The 27,594-nt window shown below is 31.6% G+C and overlaps 1 protein-coding gene across 1 annotated transcript; it reads right to left on the bottom strand.

Annotated features, from left to right (window-relative positions):
* Nucleotides 1-3,525: 3,525 nt before the first annotated feature.
* LOC133192603 (cardioacceleratory peptide receptor-like) lies at nt 3,526-25,825 on the bottom strand. The gene is made up of 7 exons (XM_061328596.1): nt 25,612-25,825; nt 15,727-15,862; nt 9,637-9,834; nt 9,016-9,161; nt 6,890-7,010; nt 5,333-5,452; nt 3,526-4,189 (listed from the first exon to the last, which is right to left on the bottom strand). The coding sequence occupies exons 1-7, from the start codon at nt 25,726-25,728 to the stop codon at nt 3,936-3,938; spliced, it is 1,092 nt and encodes a 363-aa protein (XP_061184580.1). The 5' UTR covers nt 25,729-25,825; the 3' UTR covers nt 3,526-3,935.
* Between the last annotated feature and the right edge of the window lie 1,769 nt (nt 25,826-27,594).

Below are 27,594 nucleotides of genomic sequence, written 5' to 3'. Positions count from 1 at the left end.
TTTAATCTGTAAATGACTGAAACATATTCAAAATGCAGTAAAAAGTCCTTTTAATTTCTTTAGTGGCATTTAAACAGTGTAGTAAAATGGGTTTGTTTCCAGAAAGAATAGAAACTCTATGAGAAGGCTGTTATAGGATAATTACGACTCCATTTAATTGAATTATACTTCCCAGTCACTAAAATACAACCAATGTATCATTCTGGGAATACTGCCACTTTATTGCAACACCCTCTTTACTACAAAGACTTTTCTTGTTTCAATAACTTTGAATGAAACCACGAATTTATTTAGTTGACTTTGACCTTGTTATCTTTGATAGGGAGGACTGAACACCTTCGTAAGGTGAAAATAATAAAAACAAAAAAATCCAATAAAAAAAATAGACACGAATAAGATGTACATCTTTTTAATTTAAAATGGTTCAGTAGTTGAGTAACTTTTCTCATACCATATTCTCAAAGGATGTAAATCTAATTATTCGTGCATAATATACAAATTGTGGTTCCCAGGACAAGGATAAGATCACGAAGTGTTACATAAGGATTAATTAAGACTTACACAGAAGTAAACTGTACTCGGGGGAAAAAGTACTGGTCACTTTTTCATCACATGTAGCAATTTTAATATTCTGTGAATATATTCTCGTAAAGTTGGTTAGAAGAATTATTTTCAACTTGTTTTTCTCAAACCTGATTGATGCCGATGTGCAAATTTTCTGCGCTTGGCTTTGTTACTTGAAGAATTCAGTCTAAACCTCCACCTGCTACTTGTATGAAATGCTTCCAATTGAATCTTTGCTGTTTAGCTACTGTAAACGACATCTTTAACATTCTCGGTGTCGGTGATACAATTCTACAGTACATGGCTGTGAATAGCACTGAAAGTAATCCTTGTCTAGAATGATTTTCCTCAAAAAACGACTGACAGTATTTGAGTTTTGAGAATATTGTCAGAAAAACTCTATGTCATAATATTTAAAAATAAATCAGATAATTATGATTTTATTTACATGAAAGAGGAAAAAATATATATGGTGAAAATAAAAAGTAAACTTTCTTACAAGGTCAAAATTCTCATAAATTACAGTAAGAACTAATATCCGTTGAGAATTGAATACCATTGTTTTATGCAAATTTCCTGGTATGTAAATTTAAAGAAAAAAATACGTTAACACAGGAAAAAACATTCAATATGTGCATCCAAGGTCCTTGTATTATTTCAACCCGGTTTTAATTCTTTTTAAAGGTATTTCCCGAATAATGGCATAAGTACCAATAAATCAGTAAATGCAAATTAAACAAGTGTTTATTTTACTTTAAAAAAAAAACCTATTATTACTACTGTAAAATCACTTATTGTGTGGTCAAATTTTCGTGGTTTGATGAAAAAATATTGTTTGTTAGGGATTTATATTCTTTGTATAGGAAGAAACGTGATACTATAGCTTAAAAGTTTAATATTTTGTGCAGAACACGAATTCATGGATTTAAATCAAAGTATATTTGAGATTTCTTAAATATTGAATTATCTTACAGAAATATAGAGATGTTAAGAATTTTATGATCTCAAGTCTTTTGTAAACATAATGGAGTACATGTATCTGAGCCATCTAATGTTCTTGTAAATACATGTAATTAAACATGAACAACATCCACTAAGAATTAACTTGCCTCTAATTTGTTCTGATAACCGATGCATTTACTTCTTTACATATATGAGGATTGGATGTAAGTCGATATTGATCTGACTTTGTTATACATAGAATACCTTTTCTTGCCTATTTAAGTCATATTTGTCATTACATCTTGCACAACCCATCCTTAGTTCATTAATATTCTGTCAAATAATTTTAAGAATTCATTATTTAATTAACATTAATGAATTCATATTGTTGAAGTATAACCCGGTTGATATCCAATTTAATGCTACTAACCTGAAACAATGGAAAATATATATTTTCAAAGAAATAGTTCCGACAAATAATAAATCAATTTCTTACCTATTTTGTTTTTTGGATGCATAGCCAAGTTCCCTGATTGTAAACACACATTTATTTATTTTTTATTCTTGATGATTGAAAGAAATTATGAAGAAAAGAAAATTGTATTCTAGTTTCAATTAATTCTGAATCGTAGCTTTCACTCATGCTCGTAGATAAACTATCATACATGCATTCTAAGAGAAGACTCATTACTCAAGACTCATTAGTGAAGGGGAAAAAACAGGAAACATCATATTACACCATTTGCATAACAAGCAGCTCACAATAGGGTTAATAAATATGCAAAAATTTAGATGCAATTAAGTAAGAGCTTTTGCAACTTAAAAAAAAATTCCTCCCCAGCATTTAACACTCACAGGGATTGCCACTATACCATATGAAATTTACTTTTTCCCCAAACATTAGCTTTGAAATTTGAAGAAAAAAAAAACAAATCAATTACTTCAACCTGTATTTTGTTGAAAATGTATTACTTCAAACAATACCACAATCATATATCGCTGGAACAACGATATGTAGAAAACAAAAAGTCGACGGGTGCACCATTTGCGTTTTAGTTAAAAAAATCGAATGATGTTTTGAATTTGTTTTGATTAGAAAGGCGTTTAGAAAAGCATGTCTAATTAGCAGCGGGAAAAATGTAACAAAATTTTTTGGTTCTTTGGTATTTAGTTTTTGAATTAAAACCGTTCATTAATTGGCTTAGTGCCTTTGATAGAGATAATCAAAGATTTTATATCTAATTTTTTATTCCCTTTAATACATGAAATATACGGAGATAACGAACAGTAATCGAGCTCAAAAGTCCATTAAACAATACAAAATAGGAGCAGAGCAAACACGGACCTCCAAACATCAGAGGTGGGATCAGGTGCCATGGAGGAGTGAGCATCCCCTGCCGACCGGTCACACCCGCCGTGTGCTCCTTGTCATAATCGGGAAATAACGGAAAAATCCGTCGACAATTCAGTGTGTAAATAATGGACTAACAATTAGTATGAAAAACGTCAGTCAGCATTTGACTCAATGATAAATTGTATTTGCTGACAAGGTCATTGTATCGACCATAGAACTTACGAAATGATGACTTTAAACGAGACAGCTGATACTCTTGTTTCATCAACTTGTTTGTCAATAATTTACCTCGTTTTAGAAATTGTACATACGTAGAGCATGCTCTTGCGTATCGAATCAACTGAGAGATATATACCCCGTATGCAGGTGATTTCATAAAAGAAATACAGATATATGTACTTGAACAATAATATATTTCGTCTGTATCCATGATTAAACTCTTAAATGAATGTGAAATACAAATAAATTGTGTATGAGTAAAAACAATTAAGAACAGATACTTTCAACCGTAGATACAAATAACTTTTATCAGATAACATTAAAAAAAGAAGTATATGTAACTGTCTTTGTTATTTTATAATGTAGATTCTAAATTTATCAATAAATAAATAAATAATCTCTTTTTTTTTGTTTTATAAAGAAATTTAATATATTTTATGTATATGTTCATCAGTACAATTTATCATTCAAAATATGTTCTTAAAAAATAAGATGAAGGACAGAGCAGTCATCCTTTTAACCCTACGGGTCTAGTAGACTGTGCTTATAAAGATGATATGAATCATAAACTAGGTCATATATACGTAATAACTTTTACTTATGTACGCTTATTTGACAAGTCTAGTTCACATTTTCGTGCTTGAAGAAGTATGAAAACACTAATAAAATATCAATCGAGGTTTTGCCTCTTCCACTACAATCTTTTTTTAATCTCGTCAGTTGAAAAGCTTCTCAGAGATTGAAGTTTCTGGTTTGTCTTGTAACAATCAGCATTGTCCAACATAGGTAAAGTCACATCACAAAGAAACTGACCTGAGTTTAACAACTAGACCAGAAAAAATATATTTCTTGGGTGTCAGTGAATATTATTTTGTGAATAAAAGTTTGTCTCCTTTGTTTCTATTTGAGAGGAGTCTGCCTTTTTGCACACTTTAAAGTATTTTTTGCCGTTGAATATAAGAAAAATGACAGGATTCACTGCGGAATTAATTGGCGCAAAAGTCTGAAATAACACGGAAACTTGGTAGGTCCGAGAATCGGATACATTTATGTATCCATATACCACCAGTATATTGAATATAAAGTAGGGACTCCAACTCACTATGAATGCTGAAAAACGAAGAAAATAGTGTTAATGTACATGAATTTGTCAAAACGGAGTACCTAAGTATTATACTTTTTTCTTGAAACTAAAGAAACATTTATTTAATGATGTACTGTTTGAGTTTCTATTTGTTTTTACCCAAATGCTTATTAATTTTGATATTTACTATTTTGAACATAAGATCCTTGGACCTTTCAAAATTGAAGTACTGGGATGTAAATTTCTGAAATGTCTACAGAATCTGTAATTTTCTTTTAGAGAGAGAGAGAAAGAGAGAGAGAGTACAAATACCCATGACGAGAGAATTCCCTTGAAATATACTTAAAGGAAATGCAGGACTATAATAAATGCAAGCTACATGTAATTCAGAGAATTTGTGTCCTCCGATGAAGAAAAAAAAAGTATGCACAGATTTAAGAAGGGGGGATCGGAACCCCCCCCCCCCCTGGATTTGCAGAGTTATTAAATGTATTTGGATTTGCAGAGTTATTAAATGTATTTACTAAATAAAAAATGCCAATATGGATATATAGACTGTTGCTAAAATAGTGTCACGCGACTTTTAATACAAACGGGGAGTAACTCTTAAACTCTGAGCGTGATCAATGCAAACAATTTCCAACGAACTTTTTAAAAATGACCAAAATTAAAAAAAAAAAAAGGCACCGGCACTTTAAGAGGAGCGGGCGGGGCCATAGGGAGTTATGGTATAAAAATTCATTGCAAAAGTTCTAAATCTTCTCAAGATATCGTCTGGAAACGAAAGTGTTACACACAGACAGAATCTATGAATTTACGACCTTGACCTTTCGACCTCAAAATCAATAGGGATTTTTTCTAGGCCATAGGGAGTTGCGGTATAAAATTTCATTGCAAAATCTCATAGACTTCTCGAGATATCGTGAGGAAACGAAAGTGTTAAAACAGACAAACTTTAAGACCTTGACCTTTGAACCTTAAAATCAATAGGGGTCTTTTATAGGCCATAGGGAGTTGCTATGTAAAATTTCATAGAAAAAGCTCAAAGACTTCGGGAGATACTAGTATCTCGCAGAAAGACAAACGGACAGACGGACGTACAGACCGACCCAAATTAATATCCCCTACTTTCAGTGAAAGCGGGGACAAACATAATTCGAGGTACTTACCAATTACAATACCAAACGTCATTTTGATCGACTTAATTTTGGCACGGGATATTGAATGTCTCCCCATGGGTACAGTTGCTTGGGAATTGATATTCTTCGTAGTAAGATTCGTTGCTGCATCTGTAATAAATATCACTCCAGCATACATGTATTCACGTATTGCTTAATGAACATAGGTATTGAATTCATAACAATTTAAACTCCATTATGATAGTATTTCATTATCAGAAAGATTTTAGAAATATTTGTGTGTTTTTTTTTCATAAATTTTTGAAATCGTAAAATGTTACTCTAACAAGAGTCTTAATAACTTATTCAACCTTTCAGAAGCAATAGAATTTATTTAAACAATGAAATAAAATAAAATAATGGTTTCTTTATTTGTTTGTTACTTATTCAAATATAGTGGGTGAAAGTGAGTAAAATATTCTATAACTGACCCGTACGTTACATTGATGGAGTAGCCAACTTCTTACAAAATTAATCATGCAAACGGTTTAAAAAAACTAGCTCGAACTAGTTTAAGGTTCAAAGACCGACTGTTCAATGGATGTAAATATAAAATAATAATTTTATGTTCGTCTTAAGAGAAATATGATACATATTCTTATTTTTAAGTAGGTCTAATGTTTTTTTTTCTTACTCCTTTGTTGCTAACTGTATTCAGTTTCTAAAAATTATATTAACACGTTTACTAACGCTTTTTATTTTCATAAATCTCTTTTTAAAAAAGGGGGGGTATATAAACATTTCCTCGTTTCTTAATCTTTAGTCAATTTACCAAAATATATGCTTAGTATCGTAGTACATGTAGCTAACTACTATTTCTTTGCTTCAATTAATACGTTCTCATAATCTTCAGAATACATGCATCTGTCTCCAGTGTTTCATTCGTCAGAAATCTTAATTATATTTTAACAACTGAGTGACGAAACTTTCCCCGCATTTGGACAACAAAATAATATTATTGAATAATATTTCAATCCCTAAATAGAATAAAATGAGTCGTTCCATGCAAAGAAAGGACCCTTAAGGTAGAAATTACTAGTATCAAGATTTACTCTTCAATGGATTATGATAGATTATACAGGTATTGTGAAATAACCAAATATAATGCTTGATTCAAATATTCAGAATAATTCAAATCACAAGATATGAAAATTTACGAGTTCCATTTTTATTGCAAACGCAGCTTTCTATGATATCAAAAAACCTGTTCTTAATTTTAACATGGTGATCATGAGTGGCTGTATTAAGTCATAAAGTCATCCTATGATATTAATTTTTGAAAAGTTTTCTGAATAGATTTAAAAATTTCTCAAAAGTTCTTTAGAGTGTTTGAGAATCCACGTTTGATTTTTAACACTTGTTAATTAAAAAGGAATATGTTGTAGCACAGTACATGCACAGCATTTTTGTTTATTTATTTATTTATTTTGACGAGGATTAAGGATAGGGGCTTCATCGATAATTTCCTCACTTGATGAAGAAGATTGTGCTAAATTTTGAGTGCGCTCAATAATTTATGTACGTTTAGTAAGTTTAAACAAGACCTACCTGTGTCTGATAGTCTAAACTCAGAATTTTTCCAAACAATGGCGACGATAATCGTGTAACAAATGGTGATAATTATGGCGGGAATCAGGAACATAGCAATAGCCCCTAGTGTTATGTAAATCTAAAACAAAAAAGTCATGTTTACATTACGTCTTCCTTCATTGTAACCTTTATGCTATTTTCATTTTCAAGACATCGGGGTTTTTTTGTCATTTCATACGTTGCGATTACCACATGCACTTAATATCAGATCACTGAGTAAAGTGTAGAAGAAAGACTAATACTGTTTGTTATAGTTATTTCGCCCAGATGCAAATGATTTTGTCTAGTTTTTAAATTTGCCCAGACAGTTGCTTTAAAGAGTCTCCTTTGACTTCGGCCCATTTTAAATTTGCACACTAACAATAAAGGTGAAAGGGGTAAAAATAAAACAGGGAGGAAATTTTCACTTTATGTCGGAAATATGCAACGAGAAACGTCTTTTTTTTTTTTTTAAAGGAAAATAGTTAATTTACAGTTTTAATTTTTTGCCCCAGTGTCATACAGCAATCAGTTAAATTGTGACATAGGGCTAAGTAATCTAAATATGTAAGGCGTTGATTTCATTGTCTCTCTGAAAATGTTTACTAAGAAGCAAAGCAGGGAAAGTTTGAATTTCTGAAAGCTTCTAAAGCATTACTGAATAATATTTTTTTTATAATAATACAAGCTTTTATAACAATATCTTTGACGAATATATTCAACATCTCTTGGAGTTGTAATGGAAAATGAAGTGAAGAGAAAACGAACTTAATGACATGCTTACATATTAGAAGAAGTAATTCAATACAAAATATTATACATTTTACATTCTGTTCAAGGAATTCATTACTTATCTTAGTTGTCCCAATTCCCTCACTTTCGACTTATTTACAGAACTATTAAACAAAATCCAGACAATCTTTCAAAGTTCCTGGAAATGGGCAAAGTGTAGTTAAACCAGATAGTAATCATTACTAAATCCAAAAAAATCTGTATATCTATTATTGGTTCTGTAGTTAAACATTTAATTTATTTATTAAAATGCATATTAAAGCTTAATAATGAGGATCGTTTGTCAGATTATGACAAGAAGCACACGGCGGGTGTGACCGGTCGACAGGGAATGCCTACTCCTCCATGGCACCTGATCCCACCTCTGACACTTTTAGAGGCCCGTGTTTTTATTTTTCTATGGATTTTTGAGCCTGATTACTGTTCGTTTTCTTCATTTTCATTAAATGAAGACCTGAATTTCTCCCCAGTGTCTCATGTCAAAGTCACTGAAGATGTTCTTCAAAAAGAAATGTACCAGTAGATAATTTAGTGGTATACAAAAATGCTAGAGAATACCAAATTCATATGAGGAAAGCTTAATGTATTGTGTAATGTATTGTAGATTGTGAATGTAAATAAATGCAGATCAAAGTCATGATCGTCAGGTAAGGAAGGGGATACGTTATGAATTATGGACTTTTAGTAATATAGACATTTAATTTTGATGAATAAAATTCTACAACATGACTATTATATCTATAAAAAACAGTCATGTTGCAGGTTTTTATTTGGCAAAATAAAATATGTTCAATGTACAATATTCGCAAAACATTCACTGAAAGTAAAAGTGAATATTTTTAAAATCATGATTTTGATCTTATTGAAGCAAATGAATTCAATGTTCTTTTTCGTAAAGATGAACACTGTCAGTATGTGTTCCACTGAAACTTTCGGAATATACAGGGTCGAGGTTTTAAAAAGCATCAGAAATATATTTTGAAATTCGAATAAGATATTTTATTTTTATAGAATTACTTGCATGCCACTTTAATGGTACGTCGTTAAAGAATAACTTGCCAGCTGCCACTTTACTTGTACATGTACTATATTCAATGGCGGATTAAGAGGGGGCCAGGGGGCCCGCCCCTCCCCCTTTTGTGTCCAAAATATACATAAGGTTTAAAAAGTCAATTTGTTTTGGTGTGGCTGTGGACCCCTACCCCGACCCCAAACTGGTCGCCCCCCCCCTTTCAAGATTCCTGGATCCGCCACTGATATTAAAGTACTTGCCTGGAACGCTAATGGTACTTCAGGATTACAGATTTACATACCTGCCATTCTGTGGGACTCATTGGTATAGTTCCACACTGGGGTGGTCCATTTAGATAATGGATTCGAAACAGAAAAGGAATTTTTATAGAGAACAGAAAAGAGAGACCCCATGAAATCCCTATGTACACTCTGCAGCTTTTTACACCTGTAAAAAATCCAGATAAAATCCACTTTGAATCTAGGTTTTCTCTTTTTAAAGGCTTTATAGGCATAAATATGCTTAAAGCTGGCTGAAATCTTGTTTTATTTGGCTGTTGTCAAGTTATTTCAAGTATCTTTACAATATTTCCTTTATATGTAAGCGCATTTTAGTACTTCATTTTAAAATTAAATTATTCATTTTCAACATTTTTTGTCGAAATCTTCCATTCATTTTAATCGAATACAAGCTTATTTTTTAAAATCTAGATGCAACCGTTTAAGAGTTATGTACATGAAAGTCTTGGGCCAGACTAATGGTCAAGAAATACAAAATAGAACGACCTGCAACAACAAAGGATCACAAAATGTTTTTCAACAACGAAAAGGCAAAATCATCATAATTTTTAATGAAAGAGAGAAATTAAAATTGGTGATCAGTTAAATTATAAACGGTCTTATATGACTTTCGATGGCCTTACCTCTTGAAATTGACTGCATTGGCCTGGCAACACTTAAACACCTGTCTATGCTTAAAACGACGATGGCGTAGTTGGAACTGTAGGTAGCAACCATTGAAAAATAACGTACTAGCTTACACATTGCAGTACCAATGTACCAATATTTAGACTGGTGCCAGAATAGGTCACTTAGTACCAGGAACAATGCCACGGAGAGATCTAGAATGTACATGTATATAAATATTTTAATAATTTATCCTGAAAAGAAAGAACATGAAATATTTTGAATAGGTGCAGATATAACTCTATGAAAACTTGGTCAAGGATTTAAAAAAACACATGTACTTAGAAGTTGATTTGATTATATATTCTTGTCAAATGCCATTCATCCAGAAAATCTGCGTAACATTCGGAGCATCACAGATGAACGGCTTCAACATTTCTAGTAATAATATTCAGGGTCAATGACGTTCAATTGACTTTCTAAAAAATTCCCATAAGTCATGTGTTTCACCGACCATGACGCATCAAAGTAGTGTGCACTCCATTATATAATATTAACTTCTAGAAACTTTCTAGGGCAAATGTGTGAGTATTCATATTCTGATTATATTTCATCAGAAGAATATGTTTACATGGCATGCGTAGGTCTTTTTAAAGAATCCACAATTACAAGTACTTGTATATAATATTGGTATTTTTCTAATTTCAAAGGGTTTCATCACTCTGGACACACCAATCCCTGTTATAGGAGTTATAAGACGTAAAGGTCAACTAGTGTTGTTCCACAACATTGTCAATCTTATTTCTGAATTTAGTTCTGGATTTTTTCATCTCTTTTAGTAGGCCAAATTATTTGACCAAAAAGCATCTCTTCTAGACCATAACTTCAAATGAAGTACATGTAAGTGTCATCAGTATTTGTGTTTTAGTTACTTAATTTTTCTTTCAATCAAATACATATGCATATATATTATAGTGTTTCCGGGGCAATTAAACTAGGTCAACTAAAGCTTGGCATCTTTTCAATTTGCCGAGACCGTCACGGTAGCTCACTCGGTAGGTCGTGAGTTCGAATCTCGGCCGCGACTGACCTAAGTCGATAAAAAATGGGTAGCAACTGTTCCTTCGCATTGCACTCGGCACTTTGAAGTGAAAGTTGCGGGTCCTTCGGATGAGACCTTAAAAACCGAGGCCCCGTGTCACGGCAGGCGTTGGCACGATAAACATCCCTCACTGCTCAATGGCCCTGAGTGCCGAGTAAAGGTCAAAATTTGAAGCCCTTCATTGGTATATGGTGACGTCTCTATATGAGTGAAAAATTCTCGAATGGGACATAAAACAACATACAATTAATCAATCAATTTGCCGAAAAAAATTTCGGCACTTCAAAGCCAAAAAAATGAGAAAAGTGGTTCCAGAGGTAGAATTGAGACTGGTCTCTGGTCTGTGTGAAGCAGAGGCAGGGGCAGGGGTCCCAAATCAGCACTTTGTGATACTGGTATGGAATTAGAGACAGATGATATGTTATCAACCCTCTATATCTCCAGCAGTGTCAGAAGTGGGATCGAACTGCGTTTGGATATCAATTATGTACATGTATACAACCTAACAAAAATATAATAGTACATGTAAAATGTAATTAACTAGAATAAACTACAGTTAACTTTAGTGAAAACTTTGACACTATGGAAACTATAATTAACTATCATAAAAATGATAACCTTGGCACTTTGATTTACTACTTTGATAACTTTGATATCTTCATTTACTCTAGTCATAACTTTGACACTTTCATTTACACTTTGATTTAATACAGTAATAATTTTGACACCTTGATTCACTATAGAGATAATTTTGACACTTTGATTTACTACAATCGCATTATATTAATTTTAACACTTTGATGTATTATAGTTATCACTTTACTGTACTTTTATATATAGCTATGCACAAATGTATCAGGTGATGATGACTTTTCAACACTTTATTCAACTATTCTCCATGAAAAATTAAAGCCCAGACTTTGTCATATCATAGACAGCTTCTTTTAAAATTAAAATGAAACTCGTAAATTTACCTCACTTGTAATTGGTCATTTTTAAAATTATTTTGTTAAAAAACATTCTGATTGTACAAACAAATGCTCCGAAGTTTATATTAAAAATGATTGAGTTTCTGATTGACAATATCTATGTAGTTTTAGAGATGAATTCTTCAAACAATCTGCCGGAATTACCATGGTTTCTAAATGCACCCCGTTATAAACAGACTTATTTTTGTATTCATACGAAGCAGAATTTATTCACAAACTTCATGAAAAGAAGTCTCTTGCTGTGACCTTTAATTCAACAATTAGGTTCATCGACAACGTTTAGCAATCAACAACATTCACTATTGTTCCTATGTTGATTTGATATATCCTTTTGAACTCAAGGTAAAAGGTACCACAGAGTCTGATACATCTGTTTCATATTTGGATATCTTACTGGAAAATGGTAACCTATAACAACAAAACTTTATGATACATCCGACTTCAACTGTTCTACCGTCAATTTCCCCCAGTCACGTACCAATATACCATTATCACCTGCATATGGAGTTTAAGTCTCCAAGTTCATTCGAGACGCACGAACAATTTCTAAAACGAGGCAAGCTATTGACATATAAGGTGATGAAAAGAATATCAACGGTCTCATTTAAAGTCAACATTTCTAAAATTCTATGGTCGATCCAATGACCTTTCAGCAAATACAATCTACTACTGAGTCGAATAGTCGAATGTTGTTGACGTATTTTATACAAATTGTTAGGCCATTATTTTCACACCGAATTGTCTACGGATTTTTTCCTACGGATTATTTTAATCTAGATTAAAGCTTAATAATGAGGACCGTTTGCCCGATTATGACAAGGAGCACACGGCAGGTGTGACCGGTCAACAGGGGATGCTTACTCTTCCATGACACCTGATCCCATTTTCTGACGTTTTTAGAGGTCCATGTTTGCTCTGCTCCATTTCTTTTTATTGTTTAATTAGAATATTGAGCTTAATAACTCTTTGTTATCTTCATATTTCATTGTACATATATCTCTAACTACAGTTAACTATAGTATACTTTAAAAAGTTTTGGTAGCGTACGCAGCATACTGAAGAGGTAGATTTGGTTGAAATAGATCTTTATCGAAAAGTATGAAACAGTTGAAAGTGAGAGCACAGGTAAGCACGAAGAAATGATTGACAGTAGTGTGAATAAGTTCATCAAACGGTTACATTAAAGGTAAGGGATGTTGACATAAACCACAAGCAAAGTTATGTTTGCAAATAGGTTGAAACTCATAAACTATGAAGGAGTGATGTAAAAGCGTAAACATATAGCAGTAAAACATAAACATACACAGGCTGGCTGCAGTGAATGAATTAATGATAGATGGGTGAAACTGATAGGGGTGAATTTTTAGAGATAGAGAGTGAGGAAATCATGAGGTGAGATACCCAGTTACTATATCTTGTATTCAATGTAGCACTCACATGTTTATTTCCATCAATAAAATATATAACAACCATTGTATGATTCTTTACGTTAATATCATACTTTTTATCTAAACCAAATCTATCTTTGTAGAAATTATGAGACTGAGAGGTTGATCGAATGATACTCGTTAAACTGCGGCCAAAACATTGTTTCGATGCACGTACGTGTATGCGAAGTGCATGTGCTTTTATCCATTGTGGTAAACGGTCGATAAAATGGCTACGATAAAAATAAAGAACATTTAATTTAATTATTTTTTTAATTAGGGGAAAATAGCTCAATGCGAGTAGTTTATAAAATTTATCTTAATCATGGGAAGTCTTCCCTCATTAAATCGTATTTTCAAAAGATATAATCACTTTGTGATGGTTTTAAAGTGATAATTAAATAAAGCCTAAATGTGACATTTACAACCAACAGAAATTGATTTGGTCTTCAGCTAGATTTAGTTATTATCGGCAGTTGTATAATTATACTATTTTACCCAACAAACTGAAGCATGGATATTGAAAAGTCGATGATAATTACCTAATTTACAAAAAAAAAAAAAAAAAAAAAAAAAAGAAGAAGAAGAAGAAGATTGGTGTTCTTTGACTTGGAATTCTTTTCTAAAAGACAATTTACATGTACTCTGTATATATCTAACAAATTATGGTTAAATTAACGGTAAGTGTTCGTGACACAATAAAATATATTGGTGTATCTTATCTTTTTCACACCATCGCCTAAAGGAGTGCATATAAAATATCTTATTCATGAGGTTTGACAGGTGCTCTGTATAATAGGTTATCAATTACGAGTAAAGAAAAATCAGAATTCGTTGAAACTTTTAGTAATCAGCAGTATATTCTCATTTAAACTAAAGAAAATCTGGAGAAAATGCATTTGAAGGTGTCAACAATATATGCGTAGTGAGCAATGCAAGCGTTACACTCCCAATTGCTCAATGACATGTTTAAGGCTATGTTTTGGCTCCATTTGAATACCAAGCGTTTTAAAAATAAATAATAAAAGGGAACAATTTTACCTCTTATGGAATTTAATTTAAAATGAATACCATTTTCTTTTCAACTTAAGACTGGATTCCCTCTAGACAGTAAAATTCTACAGGGGTAAAATAAAAAGGCTCTTACTCGCACTCATTTTTCAACACATACTTTTGGTGGCCTGGAGTCTATTCCTTTGCAGATGAACAATACCTGTCATTGTCATTCAAAACATGCATAGAATTTTGTCATTTATGTTTTATCAGTCAGTCTAATTAATTTAATAAGGAAAAAAATCTTGATTTGTTTAAGAATTCAAAATTTAGTAATTTACAAATAATAATATCTCTTGTAAAATGACCTAAAGTTTTGTATGTAATTTCAAATTGTAAAATAATATATTGCTTTGTTGAACAGAAATCAATTACAGAAGGCTGGTAGCTTATTATTAAAGTCTAAAAAAAAAAAAAAAAAAAAAGAAAGAAAGAAGAAGACTTGGCAGGACACACAGAACAGCGGATAGCGGTAAAAGTTTGAGTTGCACTCTGAAAAATGCTAATTCAAACTGCTTTTTTTTAAAAAAAAGCAGAATTGATGGCAAAATTGAGCCATGCATGTGCGCATGACGTTTTTGAGTGGTATAGACTCTACATTTATATGACGCTGGGCGTCCCAGAACGAAACGGATTATAAATGAGAATCTTGTCAAAGGAGCTGGTAACATCTGGAACATGAAACTGTGCCATTGTTGCGGAACTTAAGTCAATGGTTTATATGGTGTACGACTTGGATTTGAAAATAGATACAAGACTCCTAACTGAAGAAGACAAAACAAAAAGAGTGCAACTTCTAATGACAGTCCACGGAGTACTTTGAGAAAAATTTGTGTAATATGTTGTGACCTTATGTTTAGTTATTAAAATTGTTAAAAGTGGTCACAAAACAAGCTGATTTTAAAATAAAATAAAATTATTAATTTGATCGAATAGAATAAAACCTCACACATCGATGAATTAATGTTTTTACATATAAAACGTTGTTGGTTTTGAAGTTCTTGAAAATCATATGACGAAGAATGATACTGTCTCCGTAGTTTTTGAGGGAACATCATATATAGTAAATTTGTAATTCTGCAGAAGTACGGAATTAAACCGATTTAAGGTACCTTTTCTTAAACTGTTTTTCAGAGAATAGAATTCCCTAGCAAAGGTATATTCCACTTTCATGTCAAATAACTAGAAGACTGAGTCTGTATCATGGCTTTTTTGGTTGTTGTTGTTGTTGCCAAATTAAATTAAGGAATGCAGTAGGGTTGAGTCATAGAATCTAAATGATTAATAACTAAATAATGCACAAACCGGTGCTAATTTGAATTTCATATGGGTACTCATGAAAGCAATCTGAAAAAATAATGCAAAGTGTAAGTATATTTGTAGTTTTGGCCTGTATTTTTAATATTGTATACAGCCAGCTTTTATCATGTCACTTAAAAACAAAAGGTTTTATTTTCAAAACATATGCTCTAAATCCAGTCTGATACATATGTCCCTTATACCCCACTTGTTACAAAAAGGTTCTCTTAAACATACCTGCACATGCCGTGTTTGCAAATAAAATGTCCATACGGTTTTTACGTCCTCTTTTTCTGAGTATTAGCGTAAGCACCACAATATTCCCTACAACCATGAATGGGAAAATTGTTGCCAGGAAAACTACCGATGGAGTCTGAAAAAAGATAAATAAATACATGTATATTATTACTTTATAATTATGTCACAGGTAAAAGGCACAGAACTAATTACACGTGTCACATGGATGACATGCGCACTATGATATATTACAGAATTTTAACATTGATTAAATCGTGTTTGTATTTGCATGGTATTAAAGACTTGCATGTTTTCCTTTTGTTTGGCTGTTGTTATTGTGTGTGTTTTTTTTTTTACTAATGCTGTTTGTGTTATAACTTTCATCTTTATTGATATCTACTATATCTCCAAATAAGGAAGCAAAGACTCAACTGAAACCCTTCAGTAGGAAGTTCAATTGTAAGTATGTATTTTTCACTGTAGAAATATTATGAATGCATCGTGTATAATAGAAGTCCAGATTATGAAAGCAATCTTGGTAAATTTCAAACACCGAACGGTTTGAATCGATCGTTTGTGACGTTCAAAGATTAAATGCAAATCATCAAATCAGAGACTTACAAAGGGTCCGTCAACAAGAGATCGGAACAGACCCATAAATTTCTTTTTAAAAGCTGTTTGATGTCCATTACATCAATATTTTGATCAATTACACGATATTATGCCCAGCTGTTTGCCGCATACAGGAGTGTACGCGCAGTGTGAAATGGCTGCAAATAATTTTTTTTTATATCTAATCTCCTCTTTGTATTCTGTATCTCACAAAGGGTCGTGCTGTTGCATCATTATGTTCAAAAATACATAAAAGAGATAAGCTGTTTAAAATAATAAAGAGTAAAATACTGACACTATTGGATAGGATAACACGAAATAACAACAATTACACCTATCTTCCACAAATTTTAATCTCCTTAGGGTTCTAATTAAAGCAAACAAAATAACGCTATCACACTATTGGAAACAATCAAAGAAATGCTCTTTAACTCTCAATGAACCTGAGTGATAGAATACCCCCAAAGTTTTCATTCTGCAAGAATAAAAAAAGAAATTTCGTCTTTTCTACTTAGATAGAACACTTTTTATAATGACCCTGTCGCTTTGATTTATATACCGTTTGAAGATCTAAATGCACTTCAAATGAATTTAAAAAAAGTAAGAGTTAACTTTGAACCCTTAAGTATATAAAACACTTGTGAACTGATATCATAGACTACATTTAGTTAATGCTTCAGATTCCCTTTCTCGATCACTTGCCTCGTGAATGAATGGCCATACACTTCGTTAAAATTCAAAAGTAACAAGCCCTCGTTCATCCCCATTGATTTTTCAGTAATTTACTTTTTCAACTGAAAATCATTCGAAGAGTGATTAAATAAGACACAGTTAGAGATACATGTAAAAATAATTATTCTTAACATTAACTTCAAAAGTGCAAGCTAGGTGAGAAAAAAAAGAGCATGACACTTACTACATGTGAGTTTGAGGCGATTCTCTTACGTCCCATAGACCATTTCTCACACAAGATGCAGTTATATATACGTTTTTTTTAAACAAGGAAATCAACCAGAAAAAAAATAAAAATCTTTCAAGGAAAATTTCAAATAAGCATTCCCTTTCTTGAAAAATAAAAACCTGGCAGCAGAATTTTGGGATGGATTTTATAAGTAAGCATGACAAACTGACTGATATTTATATAACTGAATCCCGAAATTCTATCAATTGGACTTACATAATCAGTAATTTCTCACAAAGGAGGGGCAAAATGGTTGTAAAACGTTTTCAGCTTTCATTCACATTTTTAAGTTAACATTATTATGAAAGATACAAAACTCCTCTCTTGTCTCTATGATCATAACATTTTTAAATATGCATCAGTTACACAAGCTTTTGTAAATTGAGTTGCTTTTACTCCGAATTGAACCCCCAGTAATTCCGTACGAAGCAGATCGAAATCAAAGGAAGCATACAAATCTACGCAATAAAAGATTAAATTTCAAAATTCAACAAATTTTCTTAGTTTATCATGAAATAATCACGAAGCAGGACATGAAATTTGCTCAAGGGATCGTCTTTTTCTTTAACAGATTACTTGATTGTAATATCTATAAGGGTGTGAAGTAAGTCTTATGCTTGCGAATAAACATTTAGTTTATTGTAATCAGCAAAACAATTGTACTATTACAACTAACAGTATTTGCAGGCACCAAAAATGAATAAAACTCTACACTAAAGCGTGTTTAATTTACTCATGTCTTAATTTAATTATCAAATATAATATTGTTAGAAGTTATATTTTAGTTTAAACATCCCAAAGTACTGTGTTAAAGGATGCTAAAGTTATCTGAATACAATATTAGTGATCAAAACGTTGAAAGCATGAAAAACGCGGGATTGTCTTATATTTTGTGTATAAAAAGCTACTGAATTTTAATTCGATCAGAATTTTATTCTTCACTAAACCTTATCAGTATATTTAAGCCTTAATGGATTCCTCAGGCTGAATATAAAACACTTTTTCTCCGGGGGCGGGGGGATTCCGTACATAAAGCGTATAAAAATTCAAATAAGCTTTCAATGTTTTGGCAGAAGGTTAATCAGCAGAACTTGGGGTGGCTTTTTTGTAAGTATGCATGACAGACCGACTGATATTTATGTAAAAAAAAAAAAAAACGAATACCGAGATTCTGCATTATATATATTACTGAATTTTTATTTGCATAGGATTTATGTACAATAGTTATTTTTATAATGACATTGATCATGCACGAAACGTTAACGTTTCGAAAATCATTAAAATAAACGTTAGATAAACCTGTTCATATTTCCCCCATTTTTTTTTAAAAAAGCTTGTTTATTGCATTTATTGTCCGTACCTTTCAGAAGCCATCTAAAACAGTGCACTTATTTTTATGGACGATTAAGCTTACTCAAAGATAACGCAAACCTATTCGCGGAAGAAGAGACAATTAGCCTAAATTATTCTGAAGTTAAGTGTGTTGCATTCTCAGGCTACTCAGACGCCAATGTTGAGTATCATCGTCAATTATTTCATACACAAGCTGAACAATAAATGCGCATAACTCATTTTTTTTCTAGTTCATCAGAAATCTTGTGTACTAACTCTCTACTTCTCCAGAAAACATTAAATCAAGGGGATAATTGAATCCCAATAAATGCCACGAATGTTCTTTTTTTCTTCAATATAAAAAAATACTACTTGCACTTTAAAAAAAAAACATATACGTATTACAAATTTGTAAGCTGAAGTGAAGTTTGAAATTAAAATTCACTTTGAACTACATGTTTTTTTTTAATGTTACATTGTGCACATTTTTTTATACATGTAGGTATTACATGCCTTTAAGTGTACATGACAATTTATCATATATATGCTCTTTCTTTAACTTGAGGCGTTTGTATTATATGTAAAAGATCTAGTAAGATCCAGTAAGATAAGGTACATCAAGAGTACTCGCTCGGAATGGGTAACATCTGCTAAAAATTTCAAAGGCAGGTATGCAAGTGCACTCTTTATAACAAAAAGGCAACAAAGATTTAATTGATAAAATTTCAGTTTCTGTTGCATTTCAACCTTAAACACAAAATAAATTTTCCGATACTTCCGGTTATTAATATACATTGGAACTGTATGAACTTTACCTAAATTTTGCAGGATTAAACACGAACTTTTGTACCAGATGGACTGAAAAGTTTAAACTTGTCTACAAGTGCGTTAATCTTTTCCAAGAACTAGATTTTCGGAAAAGTCTTCTTTTCTTTTGTTTAAGCATTTAAACTTCTGGAACGCCCAAACTGCCTTATGTGGCTCTCAGTCAAGTCGTAATTGAAACTTCTTCACCGCAAGTATGTGTTAATTCTTCATTCTATCCTACAATTATGCTTTTTTCATTATATGCTGATACTTCTTCATTATATGCTGACACTTTTTCATTATATGCTGATACATTGACATAATAAGCTGACATCAACCTAAATTTATGCTGATACTTCTTCATGATATGCTGTTACTTTTTCATTATATGCTGATACTTTTACATTATATGCTGATACTTCTTCATTATATGCTGATACCTCTTCATTATATGCTGTTACTTCTTCATTATATGCTGATACATTGACATAATAAGCTGACATTAACCTAAATTTATGCTGATACTTCTTCATGATATGCTGATTCTTTGCCTTTATATAGTAATACGTCTTCATTATATAATGATACTTTGTTTAATATACCAGTATGCTAATTATTCTTCATGCGGATACTTTGACACTATATGATAAATACCTTTACATTATATGATTGTACATGTACCTTAACATTAAATGCTGATACATGTACCTCATATGCTGAAACTTTATCATCATATGCTTATTTCTGAACATGTACAATTATTTAAAAATAGATTAAAATAGAATAAGCACCCCCCCCCCAAAAAAAAATATATATTATTCTAAACACACATTAATTTGATGATCCCGAAAGTTACCCCGATCTCCATTTGACTATGTATTAGGAGATCCCTAACAAAAATACTATATAAGAGGAAGTAAATTATATTTTACTGTATTAAGTATAGTAAATCTTAGTTGCAATGCTATCACTATAGTATATTAATTTTTTTTCAAAGTTATCACTATAATAGTGTCATTGTGATCACTGAAGTGTCATAGTTATCACTATAGTACATCAAAGTGTCAAAGTTATCATTGTAAATCAAAGTGTCAAAGTTATCATTGTAAATCAAAGTGTCAAAGTTATCATTGTAAATCAAAGTGTAAGGTTATCATTATAGTAAAACAAAGTGTCAAAATTATCACTATAGTAAATCAAAGTGTCAAAGTAATCACTATAGGCCTCGTTAACCATAGTTTTCATTATGTCAAAGTTATCATTACCTATACTTAAATAAAGTTTACTATTAATAATTAACTATAGTTTACTGAATTATTTTTTTTTTTGTTAGGGATAAACAGACAACAGAATTAATGATTTTCGAAAAAGTCAAGTTTGCCGTGATTCTATATTTGGTTGACTCTTTCTTTTGACTATCAAAGACAAAAATTAAGTAATTTTATAGTGGTAGAGACAGACAAGAACAATTATGAAGAATTAAAACTGAAAAAGGTATGGTTATTTTAGCTTTGAAAAATTGACGTTTTCCTATTTTAGTATTTTCTTAAGGGAAAAACTTCGTTGAAGCTTGGAAAAAAGTCTTCATACAGCTGGTCGTCAAAATAAATCTTCATTTTTTTTTTAAACTAAAATTAATTTAGCAATCCATTTTGAATTACTAGCGGAAATTAACGACCATTATGCAGGCAACTTCTGAAATTTTAAGAGCATCCCCTCCTCTTTTGTTTCTTCGCAACGCAGTTAATTTGAGCCCAATGAAACACCACTATTGAGGATATAAAGTACTACATTACTCAATTATTATTGTATAAAAAACGAATGTCTAGGATGCGTCTAGGATGAGTTTTATAGCATATTAGTCCAAACAGACAATCCCCCCCCCCCCCCACTCCTACATAATTTGACGAAATGTATTTAAAACTTTATACCACAGTGAGCTGGAATTAGAGTAATATGCATGTAAGATGTTTGTAAGGCCCGTTGGAAACGGGGATGGAGGGGGGGGGGGTTGTGTGCCCCCAGGATTTTGCCAATAATTATACTGATATCGTCCCCCATCCCTCAAACTGAAATTGATTTAAACGGGACAAATTGTTGTATGATATAAACGCAATAGCAAAAATATTACACTCGTCCACAAATCATTATTATCAATTATCAACTGCTTGTTTTAAATTATTAAGAATAAGTGAAGGCATTGAAATACAATCTACATTTATTTATAGACACCGGTGTTTTCCTTTTTAATTGTCGAGTTGAAGTTGTCAGCATAATTATAATGAAGAAGTATCAACTATCAGTGCATTGTCAAAGTACCATCTTAAAATGAAGTTCAGCATATAATGTCAAAGTATCAGCATATAATGTTAAAGTATCAGCATATAATTAGGAACTATCATTAATTACGACATGAATGTTATCCACATAAGGCAAATTGAGGCGTTCCAGATAAAAGACTCAGAGAATTGTGGCTTGTGTTCTTACATTCATAACGTAATGCACTGGAGATATCTTGAAACGTATTTATTCAATGAAACGCAAAATCTGATGCAAATAAAACAAGTAGTTAAAATATTACATTTCGCCATATTCCATTTTCATAATTACGCTTTCATAAACTCGATTCTTCACATTTTCTCTGTTTACATAGATAAAAAGGTTTCATCAAAACATTAAATGTCAATAGGGATTGACGTTCTCATAAGTATGGCTATAATTTATCATTGTTATTTTTAAAAAAATAGTTTTGTTGTTAAAATACACCTTTGGGAAAGAAATTAATATTGAGGGCTTTGATTTCTTTTCAAGATGGAGCAATAAGCAATGCTTTAAGGTGTAATACCACTCTGATAAGAGAGATAACTTTCCAAGGAATTTATTCCAAGCAATGCAATGAATTGACTTACCAGAGTTTCAAAATGAGGACCAATATATAGTCAACTCATTCAAGTCTGAACTATGTTACAAATATTGATTTCTATTTTCTAGTGCCAGATTTTTATTAATTACTTATACATGTAATAGTTTTCCTAAAACATTTAAATTCAGTTCGTCTAAACTGTTGAAATTGAGATATTTCTATCTCTTAACATAAATTCCTTTAATTGTTACAGAAATTTCAGATGCAGAATTTTATAATCAATTAATTAATATTTGTTTCACTAAAAAATATTTGGAAGAACATTGATGCGTGTTTTTACAAGCACAGAAAACAATGTGATTAGAGTAAGCAACGCTTCATACTTCAAACTATTTTCCATTTGAATCTAATGCTATTGCTGTTGGTGAAAATCAATGTTGGGAATTTAAAAAAAAAATTAGTGAGATTGGAGCAGAGGGATATTTCACCTTAATTTAAACTTATAAATAAAAATCTACATTTTGCAACCATTCGAGATATACAGTGTGATAATTTGACAATGGCACCACAATCTTAACTCATTATTCGACAATTGGATTTCCTTCTTTTACTCTGGATTTCAGTGATGTGAGCTCTTAATTTGTCGATTAATTTCCATTTGTACTATCATGTAATACACCCTGTGTATTCTATGGTGTTTATGTTTCAATATGCATTGTTTGACATGCAATACAGTTCGCATACTATTTTCACTGTTCAGCTCTATACATTTTGCTTTAAGTGACAATGGTGTGAACAATATTCCTTTGCACAAAAATGGAACGGGGATTAATCTCAATTTTCTTAAACATTTCCGTATTTTAGTTTAATATGTTTTAGGAATTCGTCTATCTTATTATAACTTGTTTGGAGGGTAGCCTAGTGGTAGGGTGTTTGCTTCGTGATTAGAAGGTCCAGGTTCGATTCTCGTTCACCGTACGTTCCACGTCAAACCTTAGACGTATACAGAGGTAGTGACTGTTCCTTCGCCAACTGCCCGGCATAAGAAGTGAAAGTTACAAGTCTTTCGGATGAGACCTTAAAAACCGAGGCCCTTGTCACGGTAGACTTGGCACGATAGCCCTGAGTTCCGAGTATAATTTTTGCTTACAGTATTATTTAGAAAAATCAATACCAAAGCTGTACAAAAAATATGTATTTCCAAAATGAGTTGTCCTCGCATAATCTATTTATTGAAACAGGTAGGCATAAAAATGTACCAAGAGACAAAAGATTTTGTAAAACATGTACATGTACTACTGAAATTGAAGACGAATATCATTTTATACTTGTATGCCCGGTGTATACGGCATTACGATTAAAGTTATTGAAAAAAGTATTATTGGTGTAGGCCATCCATGTACAAATTAATACAGTTAATAAGTGTGAACAATGTAAAAGAATTGTGTAATTTGGGAAAATTCATTTATAAAGCCCTTGCGCTTAGAAATGATTTAAACATATAATATTGTGTCATTTGCTGACTTGGCTATTTATTATTATTATTCTAACATGATTATTACTACTATTTTTCATTAATCTACATGTATGTGTCATTCTCCATATAATCTATGAATACTGTTAACATGGTTGTATATGTATGTATATGATATAGATTTATAAGGACTGACCGTCCATTTTCGTCTCTTTTGTTATAATCTTGTAATACTGCTATAAGACGTATGTCTTCTGCAATAAAGAAAAAATTAAATTGAGTATAGGAGTATAGGTCTAAAGTTGAAGACCTTCTCCGGTATATGGTGACGTCTCTATATGAGTGAAAAATCCTTGAATAGGACTTAATCAATCAATCAGTAAGTCTTGTTTGGTAGATTGCATATACTCCTACTAATGAAAAAGTACGATGCATAATTATACAGAAAGATGAATCAACAATTCATGAAGGTAAATCAATTTTAAAAAGTTTAAACCCCCCCCCCCCCTCGTTTATAATTATTTCTGACAAATATGAATACAAAAATCTTGTCAAATAAAATATCCTTTTAAGCAAATTAATAGATATGTACAGCTCTGTATGGATGTCAGACATCATTCGACAGGTACCGGTATCTTTGATCAGCCATTCGTCTTCAGTAAAAATCGGATTTGTGTACGCGAAGTCAGAAAACCGTCCATTAGCTATATGAATTAGCTTAAATAAACCGCATAGTCAAAATCTGCAGAGTTATGGAATACGTCATTTTATTAAATCTGGAAAAAAATACATTAATTGTTTACAAAAAAATCCATTCGTTCAAAAAAGGGCCCTGTATTTTAATCCCAATTACAAATGAATAGTCTTAAATTAAAAATGAAGAAATACATCGAATAAACCCTACATGTACAGTATAAACTTTAAAATTCTAACTAACACAAATAATGGTATGCGCATTAAATGCCACCCAGTGCTGTCTTACTTTAAAGAGATCAATTAAGGAATTTTAATTTTTTCTTCTATCATTTATTGAATTTTTCTTTCATAATTTTTTTGATAAGAAACTTGTATACAATAGACCAAGGTATGTTTAATTTTCATGGTTATTTCAGCACATTTTGCGAAAGAGAATCTGCTCTTGTACACCTCAATAAAGAAATTCAATTAATTCGTCCATACACATTTTTTTATTTAATTGCTTCACTTGAATGCAAAAGAACGGAATAGGACGTTATATCCATGCACACGTTTTAACTGCAGGATAAACGGCACATTCTGTAAATAATCATTTAACATACTTTGCTAGTGGAAGATTAAGCTTACTAACGTAGGTGTTTTAAAGCTAAAATATTAAGACAGCATCGAAACGTACAGTTAAGTCCTATACGTAGCTATTTAATAAATGCAGAATAGAATATTTCTGAAATAATGTGGATATTATGGCATACACGATTAGACTGTCCAGGAACAGTTGCTATCTGAGAATTTGTCGCCAGTCAATAGATTTTAATTTGAATGAATTTTGGCTTGAAAATATTATTCTTTTATGCATAATGAAAAATGCAAACCTGGGGTCCGGTTTTCAAAAGAACTTACCACTTAAACCAATCATTTTAGCTGTTTCTAACATCTTGCTTACTTGGTATATTTTTATTACAATTTCTCCTTTAAAAAAATTATTCCCAAATTCCTATAAAATAAGATAATAAACTTTTTCCCCAAATTTATGTACAGACGAAAATAACTCCCAAAAATTTGTTTTGGTCTCATTCGCAAGTTCTATGATCACACAGAAACAAACTTGATCAAATACATTTTTAAAAAAAATTAACCTACCGGATCGTAATCATCAGTTTTATTTCTGCTAAATCCATATGTTTCACTGTTGTTGTCCTTAGACATAGAGCTATGATTATTATCTATATTTGATAACTCTATGATAGAATCATTCATTTTTACTATTCCAGAAATATGGATCTTCACGTCCCCAAAATACCGGCGTATCTGACAACGTCTTACTTATTCATGCGTAAGTCTTCAAACCCAATACTACAAATGCTCTCTGCGATGAGCGAATTGTAGTTTCAGTTATTGAGAAGATTATATGCTTGCATGATATATATGCTTCACAGGGCTATCAATAGCAATGTTTAAAAAAATTATGTTTAACAAGAAATGCAATGTTTGTAGGAATAATACGTTTACTTCAGGCAAGGTGATTGCGGCACGACCCAAACATTATTTTGTCGAAAGGTCATGGCAAGTAATATATAAATCTTACATTAAATGTTTGAATCTCAATGTTTATTTACCTTAGTTACATGTAGATAGTTAAGGGTAAGTTTTAATTAAAATTTGAATTTTTAATGCAACACATTACTTGTATATCTCTTTGTAAAATGTTTAAATTATAGTGGTTTAAAACCTAATTTATATCTAATCATGTGGGACTTCTTTATTTCTTGTTTGAATGGTGCATAATTGATGTCGATTTTATCATAAGAAGGTTTAATTTGCACGCTTAGTGCTGATTTCATTGTTATTATATATTTGCCTGCACCCACATTTTCAATTTCTTGTTTGTTAATTATACAGTAGATTTACGAAGATAATTTTTTTAAGGTATAGCTACAGGTACATGTAAGTGTTAAAACTTTGGATAATTCATGTACAGCTGAAACAGGATATCTCTGGGCCCAGAGGATTTAGAATGGGGGTGTTGCTATGTGGCAGTATGGCAAAGAAAAAAAAATCTATTATTTACTTGCATAACATTTATGAAGCAACAGAGAGTTTCTAAATAGTTTTTTTTAGAAAATTTTTCTTTATTATTTTCTGTACTCGGTGTACATCTGCTACTGAAATATTTTTCATTGTGATATTTTACTGTGTTGGTTCATTTTTAGCTTATAAGGATTCATTAAATAGCTGATAGGGGGAGTATATTATGGAAAATTTTAAGGAGATTTTAATTGTTATTTATATATGTAACTTTTATTATTAATTGAACAATGGGTTTCATTGTCTGAGCAATTTTTCAATCATGTTCATTATTCTAACTACCATGTTATAGTTTGTTATTTGTATGTTTTATACATATATTTTTCTGACAGTAGCATTTGAACCTCAGATTGTTTGGGGGTAATTTTTAGACTTCTAGATTGCATCTTACTGATATATCATAAATAAAACGCTACTCCTTCTACATCATTTTCAGTTTTGTTGTCGCCTAAGAGTTACTTTATTAAATTCAATGAACATGTAAACGATTTATGAATATCGTGAAGGGATTATTCCATTTATCTGATCAATAAAGAGGGCTCACGGCGGGTGAGACCGGTCGACAGGGGATGCTTACTCCTCCCAGGCACCTGATCCCATCTCTGATGTTTCCAGGGATGTGTGTTTTTGCCCTGTTCAATATTCGTATTGTTTACGGGATGTATGAGATCCATCAGTGTCCGTTATACCCACCTCTTTTAATTGGTCGACCGACATTTTACATATAAAAACATGCTCCAAAACTACAATGCCACATCAGTTTGATTTATCCGCTAAAATGACTCTTCAGGTTCTGCTTGTATTGTGGCACATTTCTGCTTGTATTATTCATTTAATAAATTCATTTGTAAATTTTATATTATTAATTAATCATGATTTATGCTAGAATTGACTCCCTTTGAAGTTCTTTCAAACATAGGAGGAACACTTGTTTAACTGACACATTTATAATGTTCGACTTGATTATGTTGTAATGATGTAACAAGGTCTCTGATCTTCCTCTTAACTTTGTGTTGTAACTTTGTGTTGTGTGTAACT

The sequence above is a fragment of the Saccostrea echinata genome, unplaced genomic scaffold, assembly GCF_033153115.1.
Source record: "Saccostrea echinata isolate AGI-Se365-2 ecotype Australia unplaced genomic scaffold, CSIRO_AGI_Sech_v1 ptg000025l, whole genome shotgun sequence".
In the NCBI taxonomy this organism is placed as follows: Eukaryota; Metazoa; Mollusca; class Bivalvia; order Ostreida; family Ostreidae; genus Saccostrea; species Saccostrea echinata.
The sequence above is the reverse complement of the archived record's forward strand: the minus strand, read 5'-3'. Positions and strand labels throughout refer to the sequence as shown.

Bases quoted from the DNA above. Each gene is read 5' to 3' on its own strand.
- LOC133192603 (XM_061328596.1), bottom strand. From the start codon at position 25,728: ATGAATGATTCTATCATAGAGTTATCAAATATAGATAATAATCATAGC. The intron at 7,011-9,015 runs GTATGTAAATCT...TTTTTGTTTTAG, and splicing joins TGAGTCCCACAGAATGGCAG to ATTTACATAACACTAGGGGC. The intron at 5,453-6,889 runs GTAGGTCTTGTT...TATTTATTACAG, and splicing joins GTTTAGACTATCAGACACAG to ATGCAGCAACGAATCTTACT.